At 34.3% G+C, this 12,204-nt stretch overlaps 1 protein-coding gene across 1 annotated transcript in view; it reads right to left on the bottom strand.

Moving 5' to 3' along the window:
• Nucleotides 1-844: 844 nt before the first annotated feature.
• The window catches only part of loco (locomotion defects), a 104,347-nt gene continuing 92,987 nt past the window's right edge, over nt 845-12,204 (bottom strand). The window contains exons 14-15 of the mRNA XM_071592890.1: nt 2,962-3,053; nt 845-2,403 (exon numbers count right to left, since the gene is read on the bottom strand). Coding sequence (XP_071448991.1) covers nt 1,408-2,403; nt 2,962-3,053 — 1,088 coding nt within the window. The 3' untranslated portion in view covers nt 845-1,407. The remainder of the gene's footprint in view (nt 2,404-2,961; nt 3,054-12,204) is intronic.

Below are 12,204 nucleotides of genomic sequence, written 5' to 3'. Positions count from 1 at the left end.
ACGTGCCTCATGTAAGCAGAATTGGAATTTAAAGAATGCTAGCCTTTATAAACAAATAACATTATCAACGGAAGTAATGGGCCAGTGCATCCGGTCGACGTCTATAACTTAATTTAAATGATCCCATATTTAATAGTTAACAACCTGCCCACAATCAGTCGACCTCCTTAATGATAAACCCTTATCACCTAAACCGTCCGCACTTCTGAGATGAATCTTGATAGATAAGATGCTTCGTTATAACGATCAGTTACCCGGCATTAAAATAGCTTTAATTATCCTTAAAATATTTAAGGATTAAAAAAGTGATAATATCCCGAGGCGCATTTCATTATACTGACGGAATATTATGACTATCATTTCCACAGATGCGTCGCAGGTAGCTGAAGTATTTTAATAGTTCACAGTGATGCATATTGTGTTGGCGCAGTCAGCATTAATAGCCAACAACTGATTCACGAATGCTAGTTAAACATCACCATTCCATTCTTCAAGCATTTCAGCGTTCGCACTCTCAATAGCTTCCTCAGTTGAATGTCCGCTTGTTTCCTAAGACGTATAACAAGACTAATGCCCTCTCACGGTTCAATCATAAGTGACTCACCATTGAGGAGAACGGCCCATGCCGCTGAAGGACGTTCAACTGCTTTTATCGTTACATTCAAAGCAAGTACATCGTACTGATCGACATGAGTCCGCAAAAACCTGTACCTCCCTTCTAATAAAAGGTTGATAATACGCAATTATAATGTAAATTTATATGCTTAACCAATGTGAACAATTAGTATTGTCAGATTGTACTCATCATAGGGGCTTGGAAAAGGAAATAAAATTCTAACAAAAGTTAAATTATCATACAATTTTACTGTCTTTTATAAAGCAAATACATACATGCCAAAAATGTACGTTTTATATTTACAATACATATATATCTATTTATGTAAATAAACCTGTATAAGATCCCCCAATTTAGGCACCATTTACCAGAGCCCTAATAATAAAAAACTTTGTCAGTCTGATAAAATAACATGGACCTTATTAAAATATATCTGTGAAGTAATGGGCATAGAAATCAGCATGAATCAAGTATAAAGGAGATAAAAATCCATTTACAGTTTTAAATAAGTAGGATTTCATTACCCTTACTGTTATTCTTTTATTCAAACCGATATCACAGGAAAAAATGGGGATCCAATGAAAATAAATACAGAAGGATAACCTAATAACACAATACTGTTACAAAATGATATTACAAGAGAGCTTAATTATCATGGACTTGCTGGGCACTAAATGCAAATCCAGTGAGACGACTAAGAGAATTGGTACTTAGGCCATGGTTTCCCAAGTTGTTCAACACAGTAAAGAAACTTTAAATACTTTTTACATAAGTAATGAACACTTAAGAAACTAGACAAAGCTACTGCTGGGTTGATCTAGATATATGGCCCGTCGACTCCTACAAACCCTTTGATCTCTCTTAGAATTGAGTGAACTCTCTTGAACTATCGGAACATTTTTCTCAGCTGCTATACTACAGAGACCAGTACCCTCATCACCTGACGACTGGCAGAAGGTAGGGTTCACTGTACCCCAGCCTTTACAGGTGTGAGTAGCACGCAAGAGAGGATGGACCTTGCTGGTAATCATAACTGCAGTTGGAGCTGTTGTAGATGGCACTGATGTTGGCAAGTTTTTCGGCTTAGGAGGTAAGGGAGGGGGGTCACAGTTGGTTCTTGGTGGGGGTGGCACAGGCGGTTCAGGTCGCAGTGGTGATCTAGGAGGGCAGGACAAACCAACAAGAGATGATGATTCAGAGGAAATAGAGTTCGAGGGTGGCTTGGAATGTTGAGGAGAAGTTGGTAATTTCGGAGGTGAGGTCCCTGAACTTTCACCCTTGTCACTAGGACCCATAGCAGAATTCACACCAGGTGATGTGGGGGGAGATGATGGCTTCAATGTTTCATCGAGATCAACAGAATTCTCTTCTTGATCACTAATGAGAGGGAACTTTTTCATTGCATCTTCTTCGCTGTCATTACTTCCTGGTTCATGAGGAATAACAGTTCCATTTAATGAATCACATTCCCCACTCTTTTCATTGTCTGTCTGCGAGTCTTTGAATACAAGGGATGTCTGTGTGGGAGGGAGTGACACACATCTTGGCCCAGATGTTTTCCCAGAAAAATAACGCTCCGCTTGACGATTGGTGGGAATAATACCCTCTCCATTGAAATTACAGTCCAATAGTCTTGACACAAAAGCTGCACTTGAGCTGAGAGGAGCAGTGGATGGCCTAGTTGCTTTGGCACCTAATTCAACAGGTTCAAAGCTGAATTTTCGTTCATCTTCACCACGCCGACCCTTCCGACTCTTTTTCGTGATTTGAGGAGCGTTTTCCTTGTCCTAGGAAAGAGACACACATAGTTAATTGAATGATTCCATAATGGGCAACTGGAAGACTAAAAATGGTTTAAGCATATATTTGAAGTGCACTCCTAATACTAACTTATATTTTCAGAAATTCCCTTGCTTCATATTATGCACAAACATTATTTAAATGCATGGTTAACAGATTAAAATTACCATGAGGGATTTTGAAAATGACTAGAGAAATAGCCAAGCTGAGGTTTATATGAAATCGTAATTCAATGCATTTCAACCATAAAAAAAGCTTATTCTAAATGAGCACAATAGTGATTAAATTAAAAAAAGCTAAAATTTACTGATTAAACTCATGCATATGAAGCCTTTTCATGGCTACATATAAGAAAACCTTAGGAAAGAAACCTGGTGCTGGTAAATGACTTTGATGACCAGTAAAGAAAGTTTATTTGGGAAGTTACCCAGAGAAAACAATTAGCTGGTAGTCTCATTTGCTAATCTGAGATGATCATAACAAATATTCAAAAAGAAATCATATATTTACTCAGCATCAGATTATTGAAAAAAAAATTAACTAACCTTCAAAAAGTCTGGCAATTCAAAATTGATCTCAGTTCCCCTCTGGTCTTCTAAACGACTTCTTTGGGCACGTTTCAGTCCTTCATAGAGTTCTGAAAAGTCAATAACCATGATGTGCTTGATTAACTAACCTCTTCAATAGAAGTAATAATAACTAGGTTTGATGCAATAAAGTTTAGAAAGCAAAATGCCTACCTATATTAAAGCTGGAGGTCAAACAAATAATATAGCATTTTACACCTGCTAAACATAAGCGCAACTCACGTTTCTTGTCATAAGCTACACAAATTTTGTGACACGATGAAAAAATATATCAAATATGAATGCAACTATATCAAACTTTTTGTATGAAAAACTTCAATATTTTCAGCAAGTAAGAGAAATAATGGAGAGCATTTTATGGCTAGCTTTGCAATCAGAAGTTTTTTTTTAGTTTTCATAAGTATTAACCAAAACATCACTATCACTGCAACATACTCTAAAACATTGAGACAATGCAAAAGAAGCCAAAGTGCTTGGCTCAGTGGGCCGTTTATTACCACACACTAGTTACCTTGAAGACTGTGGGTTTGTAGCACATTTTAGGTGATGATAGTATTAAGAGACAACTCATTAGTTTCTTAATTGGGAGGATAATTCCTTGTAAAAGCTAATGTGAACATTACATATAACTCTCTAAGCTAGTAGTTATTACAAAAATATTGGAAAAATAACGAAATATCCATGATGACATTGTCTCTTATTTATAAAATAAGTTTTCTCATGCTTAAGGTGTTGGAAATTACAGTCCTATTTGTAAACTGTTAAAACCATTTTGAAAAAAAATAGAGTAGCCTTCTAACTTCCTCCTTTTCCTTGCCATTCATGATTTGTATTTAAAATATTTGGATACTAATAAATCCTTTAAAAGTTAAAAGCAGTCAATGTTGTCAATCCTTTAACAGAAATGACAAAACACAAAAAAGTTCGTACAAGAGTTAAAAATGAGAGACAAAAAAGATTTTGCCTCAATGGAAGAGCCTTATAATTATATTTAATGGTATATTTATTGATTATCCCATTCAACTTAAACATTGAACATTCACATTCAAAATCACTGTATCGTGTCGCACAACAAGGTAAAGTAATTTTGCAAGTGACTGTATGACTTCAATACAAGGAAACAAGACATGTCATAGCACATTTTACAGATAATATTGTTTCACTGTTAAGGTCAGATGCACATATATAGCAGCTCATATATGAATGCCCACTAACTTAAATTGTAAAATTCAAAGGATGACTCAAATTTGGCGGGACCATGGGATATTGGCAAGCCTAATTTTAGACCAAATGAAAAATGGTAAAATTCAAAGACAAACTTATCCTGATATTCTTCACATTTTATACATCCATGAGAGAATTCTTACATGTGTGCATAGCCTATTCAACCTATTTTAATTCCATCTTGTTGCCAAGTATTCCTCACTTACTGCAAAAATTTGGTGTATTTCTTAGCTCTCTAAAGAGTGCAATTATTATTCCTACTGGAATAGAACCTTCCCTGAATTATGATTTTAGAAACAATGACCTATTTTAATAGCCATGATGACACCAGTATATGGTTTGTGATCTGCTACCAAGATAAGGTTCGAAGCAATTACTTAAGTACCTACACTGAAGAACCAGAAGAACAAAATGAGGGAATACCAACACTACAAAATGGGATAGGAAAAACTTATGCTCTTTACGTCAGGTAACAACATATAAATGCAGACTTATGGAGCTGAAGAAGCTTCCCTTGATATAGGGTTTTGAAAAGATAAATTTCCCCTGAACCAGAAAGTAACTATCAATATATGGATAGGATGGGAAGCTGCACAACAACTCTTCCATTCAAGGTACTGACAAATCTTGGGCCAGTCTAGTCTTACCCTATGCCTACTTAATTGATTTGTAATGCTGTTGATAACTGATTCACTAACTAAATAGAAATATGCAGTAGTCTTACTCCCAAATAACTACAATTGATGACATTAAAATCAAAACTACAACTTTATATACATGAAAAATTGATGATTATGAGTCTGAGGTTGAATTAATGTATGTAATTACTTTCCTTTAAATAAATATACTGAGAATATTTATTGAGTGAATCGTGCAATTCTTGAGCATATTATTATTGCCAGAATTTAGCTTAACGGCTTCAACCTCCAAAACATCAATTCGCACACCATGTAATACAGGGGATAAATGGAAACTATTGGGGTAAATAATATTTTCACTCATTACCACGTAAGCATTTCCAAGATCATATGATGAGGTTACCTATCTATCATGCAAAAATAAATTTATGCAATTTATAGTTTGATAAATTAAATTTATGCCATGGCTGGTGAGCTGGCTTCACATGCTGAGATTGTACATTCAAATTACAAACATGGTAGAATTTAATCAGGGGTATCCTAATCCTTACTTCTGTTTCATGTGAAGAGCACTTCAAGTGGTGTATGCTGTCTGTCTGATGGGACAAACTGTGGGCATCCTAGCATCTCTCATTTAGAGTAGGCTAATAATGCTGATGTTTCTCTATATCCTTTCCCCACCCCCAGAAAAATCTACCTCGAAGAAATTACTTAACTATTTCTATTGAAGCAAACGATGTCATTATTAACAAAAACAACAGCAGTCATTTTATAGGGCTATCAAATTACATATAAATAGCGTTATGAATGAAGTAATTCATGAGGTTACCTATGGAAATTTAAAAGCTTACAGTTGATATTAATTGAGATGGGGAAAACAAGAAAGGAGTGACGAGAGAGCTAATTCTGATCTAACCAGTATATAACGATGAGGCAATTTTTTTTGCTCTTAGCTGTTAAAAAAAAATAGGCGACCTATATTGGTGTTTTACTGTTGAACAGGAGGTTCATTAAGTATTCTGTAATGCTGTAATGAACGTGACATAAAAATAATAGAGCTATAGATAGATTTTTCAGCTACCGGAAAATATTGTGAAAACTTTTTTTTGCAAGTTATAATGAGTAATAACTTTTTTATAAAATTTGAGTGTAGCTTACCCACATTTTTTCATTTGGGTTGTGTAAAGCAAGAATCTACCAAACTGGCATTTATGCCTCAAAAGATAAGTCTACACCACTATACTTTTTTGCCTTACTCACTAACAAATTTATTGACCACTCCTCGCAACTTTATTCTGGTTACTGTGTCCAACCTGGGATGTTATTTATCAGAAATTGCTACTTGCCCGACTCATAGTAGGCAGATAATAACAGTATGTTAAAACAGTACAGACTCCTCCACCCTCAGCACAGTCACAACTTTCCACCCGCCTACTTGTCTTGACAAAGAAGGTGAGTGGATAAAAAAAGAGCAGTCAGAGTTTTGGGTACGTAGGGTACCTTTTTCATGTCAGTGGATCCTCATACTTGCGAGTGTTTAAAAGGGTAATGCTCACCAAGTACCAAATGGTATTTGTTTCCAGAGCCAATGATAGTATATTATTGACTCATGGAATAAATGCCCATTGTCACTGTTTGAAAATGTGATCAAATCAACCTTCACTTTTTTTCTGCTAGAATTCCCATCTATAAAGAGCTTAGTATTTCAATAAAATATGATGAATGGTTGGAAAAATTTCAGATATGTTACAATTTGTACAAATATGGGAGATGAGCTCTTTCTTCTCTAATGATTATAAGTTGATATTCTATTTCCCTTCACTTTCCTTAGACCTCAAAAGACATAAAAATATTTTAGCAATGCCCAAGATAAACTCAACCCCTAGCATTTCAGCATTGTAAAATAGCTAATTAGGCATTGCAGATAAGCAGTGTTACGATTTGTTTTCCTTTGTCCTAAGAAGAATAAGCCACAATTCTCAGCTAATCAAGATATTTGGACTATTGAGACTCCATAAATAATTAACACAGAATGGCAGGATGAACAAAAGTTTGGCTAAATTTCCTGAGCAAAGTATGCAGGCAGAGGAGAATCTAGATCTACAACGCTACATTGATCAGATACATCTCAACTTTCAATCTACTGTCATATGCAATCTTGGGAAAATAAATAAAATATAATTATGGACACAACGAATATTATAATAACAGCAAATAATTGCCAAATGTAGCAACAGATAACCCCGTCATATAATTGATAAGGGCTAATAATAATTACTTTTATTCTTTTTTGAGCCTCATTGTAGCAGATTCCAATAAGTACAATATTCTAATTCACATACTATAAAACAGAATAAAATCAGAATTTTGGGGAAAAGTTGTCGCTCTTCCCGAAACCATGCCATGATCTATTCTTCAACAGATAAAATTTATTATTTAATTTCCTAAGAGATCATGTATCATAGTATTTCTTATATGAAATTATTATGTACTGCAGTTGGAGAGGCATATTAGAGTGATAAGCTAACAGTAAGAAATGATAAAAAAGCAATAAAGCTACTTACTGAAATCTATAAACGAGAATTAATTCATGTTTACTGGCCATGACATTCAGCTGCCCCAGTCATTCAACTTGGGCCAATTACTCAGTTCACATGTATCACCAAATTTAGCAATCTTTAGTACCTTTACATATTTGTGAATACAAGCCTGATGTACATTTTTGAATGGAAAAAAGTTATCACTGTGATTTGAACATTCAATTTAAATTGATACACAAAGAACTGACTTAAAATTGAATTGCATTAATTATTTGAATACTCGATGACTAAGAAACATAGCTGTGTAAAATAAGGTAGGTTATCATGAGATATTTATTTATCCTCCAACTATTCTCATATAAAATCCAACAGATGGCAATTGTAGTGTCAGAAAAGGTTTGCTTCTAGTAAGCCTCATCTCTTACTAGATTGCTGTTTAAGTGTCAGCCATATCTATCAAATTATTTTATTTTCAATGCCGATTAAAGAAACTGACTTTGTTTATTTACAAAAATGGAAAAAAATGGGTTTTGTGCTGTGAATATTTACTGCTATTTATAAGGCTTAATACTAGAAGAGATCAAAGCTGAGTTGATTAAGTTCATGGCACATCTGCTTCAGGGTTCATGACTGTTTCCAATTAGGTAAATGAATTTAAACGTGGATGATCATCATTTGGGACATCCGGTGGAAGTGATTTCCTCCAAAATGATTGACAAAATTCATGATATGGTTTTGAGTGATCGGCGAATCAAAGTTTGTGAAATATTTTTGGTCACAGGCATATAACAAAGTACAGTGTTTTCAGTTCTGCATGAAAAATTAGGTGCAAAAAAATCTTGTTACGATGATTTCCAGGTTTGCTCTCATAGGAGATAAACGCAATTATGTGCTCGATTCAGAGGCTGGTTTGGTGCTTTTTTCATCGCAAGCCTGATATATTTCTACATCAATACATAACTGGGAATGAAAAATGGATGCATTACTTCACTCCAAAGACTAAGGAACTCTAGAAACAGTGAGTTTCTAAAGGCTATCCGACTTTTAAAAAAGGAAATATTGATGAAATTGGCTGACAAGGTGATGGCCACAGTTTTTGGGATGCATGCAGAATTACATCGATTACTTGCCAAAAGGACAAATGATAAATGAAGAGTACTATGCATGACTATTGTATTAGTTGGGCGAAATAATCGAGAAAAACCATCCTCATTCTGCAAAGATAAAAATTCTCTCCCATTAAGACAATGCATGGCTTTTTCAATGGCAAAAATTATGGAAAGTTCCAATTATTACAAAATTCACTGTATTCCCCATATTTGTGCCAAGTGACTCCTTTCATTTGCAAAATTGAAAAAATGGCTAGCCAGAAAACTATTCATGTAGAGTGGGGTCATTACCAACACAATTCTATTTTGAGGACTTCCCAAAATCCTGCTTGTTGGATGGCTTAAAAAAGTTGGAAAAGCACTGAGAAAAGAGTATTGAGCTAAAAGGAGATAATTTTGACAAATAAAAAAATCTACCCAAAATAATTTGGTTTTCAATTTTTGTCCTGAAGACTTAATAGATGACCCACATAGTTGGAGAACAAATGATAACATATGTCTGGCATTCCGTGCATACATCATCATAGCTACTCCACCAGTTAAAAGTAGGTTTTTGATGGTTCCTAAAAAATGCCATAAAAACCCAAGTACCACTTGCACGTTTTTTCCTCAAATCACCACCAATAGATGGGTGTGTCTTACAAATGCTCAAGTTCACCATCAGTTATCTCAGGGCTAGGAAAGGAAGGCACCTGGCAAGATGAGCCATTCTTCTCCTTCCCTATTGTCTCCTAGGCCAGGGAGAACAGCATATTCACTTTACAGTTGATTCAAGACCACCAAGCACTATCTTTGCCTCTTTTGAACCCACCTTTCCCAATGTAATGCATTGCATAGGCTTTATGTCATTTGAGAGAGAATATTTTCCTCATTGCATCTCCTATAAGTCTCAGAAGGTTTTCATGTTTTGTCAATGCTTATCCTACACACTCTTAGATGCATACCTAGCTCCTAAAATAAGCAGGTGCAAATGTTATGTGCTCCTATACTAAATATTAATTCCACCTAAGTACACAATAAATTGATTGATGAAGATTATTTATATATTAATTGATTCTAATAATGTGATTCCAAATTGTACGCATATTTTCCACCATAGCGTAGTTTAAAAATCTTGTTATGCTATTGATAATTTAACAAATTTTCTCAAAAAATTCAATGCCAACACTAGACATTTTTAACCTAATATATCTACTTCCATTAAAACATTATTTCAGGCAACAATTATACATTTCACAGTTTGTTCTTAATTTTGATAATCAAAAAATACCATGGAAGTTTTACATTGATCTCTATGGTACATGAATATATGCTGCATTACATATTGTACTATACAATGTTCCTCCACCTTCTATTTTATCCTATATTATTTCCTTCTTCAATTGCTACCTGCCTTCATGGAGTTCAAAAAGCCTAGTCTCTTCCTAGCTTACCTAACATTTTTCCTTGTATTATAGCCTTTGAGACCTACCACTTCTCAATATCTTCTCCCATCCACTTTTCCTGCTTTCTTCAACATTTACCTCACAGCTTCCACACTTCTCCAAGCAATACTTGAGAGTGAATCATTTCCCTTTCCATCCAACTTATTTTCTTTAATCTCCTCTGCACCCATATCTTAGAAGTCTCTAATTTACACTCATCCTCTGACTCAAAGACCCGATTTTGGAGTCTTGTGGTACAGCATAAAATTTCCACAGTTAAGTATCAACTATCAAAAAGAAGTGGGGGAAATCCTGGGACAGTTAATTTTAAGAAGTAATATAATGGCAAAAAAAGCCATAATATATGCATCAAAATGCAGAAATTTCATAATATAACAATAATTTGCACCAGACTGGGATTCGAATCTTGATCTGTTAAAGTAACTATTTCTTCATTCCTGCAGTTCTTTGAATTTTTCAAAGGTAAAAAATATTGACTCTTTCATTATTATTCCTTAAGCTGTTATGTTGTCACTCATGGCTTGGGGAAAAATTAATTCATATAGTCTGCCTTAAAAAGTCCATAAGAAGCTCAAATTATGCTTTTGAAATCAATATTGTTCACGTAGTAATTCATCACAATATCTTCTTCCATTTCAAGTACCTAGAATATCAGACCATTTTAACTGTCTAGGGCACTCTGCCAGATATTAAGGGTTCCAGGATTATATAACAGTCAAGGCAAATGATTTTTACACAATGAAATTCCTGCATTTTGGTATTTACTCTTCATACCACTAATTTGGTATTTACCATCTTGCATAAAATATTCCCTCCATATTGCTATCCCCTATTTGCAAATGTTTCTTTCGATGACAAAATACTCCTGATGAACATACTAAAATACCGATTTTCTTCCAAAATACCACTAAAATATCTTGACTGCCCCTTTTCTACATTCATTCCCTACCACTATGTCTAACTAAACCTTCTCTCTTCCTCAAAATTCAATTATATCATTAATTTTCTTGAAATTTATCTTCATTACTTCATACATTGTTTCCTGTAATGCACTGAACAAAAATTTTAATCTTTCGGCTAAATGGAAAATGCAAATACACCAATTCTACCTCTACACTCAATTAATTTTTTTAAATTTCCCAGTATTTGAATCAAGATTAAATTATTTTCAACCCTACACCAACAAACTTGAAATATATTCCAGATTAACACAACATACTATTTCAATTGTCTATCTTGATATACTGATTAAAGCCTTACCAATCATAAAGTTTACTAACAAAAGCACCAATCATTTTTCAGAGCATTCAAAGTATACACCCCTATTGGTTATCTGTTGAAGTATATATTAAACTGACTCGTCGGCAAAAAATGTGTTCCAATCCCATATTGTGTCAGGAGCTGGAGACTACCTAAGTCTGTGAAAGTTGACTTACACATAACATTACAGGTAGAATACTGGCAAAAAAAGCACCTGAAGCTATGTTCACATGATTCATTACAAATAACTCCACTATGATACATAATTTTTGTTTCCAGGCATTTGAGGAACCCTTCCTGTCAGAATTACTTCTGATGAGATCTGTATTGTCTTAGCAACTGATAACTGTGCTTCTTGTATACAGTTTTTACCCACTGAATCTCTCATTAATATGCCTTTCATGATACCAGCCCAAAATCTTGGCATATAATATCAAACTGGATAGAATAGATGCAATGATGATGAGTGGGATAATGTGATGGGCAAAGGAAGATCTACTCTAGATGTCACTTCCCAAAGACATGTCATACTTTAAAATATTACAGTTTTAGTTGTGCATCTACATTAACCTTCATATTGCAGTGCAGTGCCAATGAAGTATGACCAACCAACAAAAGAAAAGCTAAAGAGAGAGAGACAATATTCAGTGCAAGAATCAAATCCTAGCTTTCAAAATAATTGATTCTAATTTATTAGGAGTGCTTGGCTATTAATGCATGCAGTTAGTGTTATAACAGTGGAGTTTTTTTGATGGCTCGTTTGAGCATATATACGTTTGAGCATTATATACATATATATAAATAATGTACCTATATAAATATATTGAAAATATATATATTTGATTTCAGTATGCCTTGAAACGTTAAATTCATCCAAATCCTTATGAAACAATGGACTTCTTATTGCCTAATATAATCTGTACAAAATTCTTATCCTGAGGAAGTCTTTCAGAAGGTACATGCATTGCAATTCTTATCCACAGCA

The sequence above is a fragment of the Hetaerina americana genome, unplaced genomic scaffold (assembly GCF_022747635.1).
Source record: "Hetaerina americana unplaced genomic scaffold, ioHetAmer1.1.p SCAF_5, whole genome shotgun sequence".
In the NCBI taxonomy this organism is placed as follows: Eukaryota; Metazoa; Arthropoda; class Insecta; order Odonata; family Calopterygidae; genus Hetaerina; species Hetaerina americana.
This window is presented reverse-complemented; position numbering and strand designations above follow the sequence as displayed.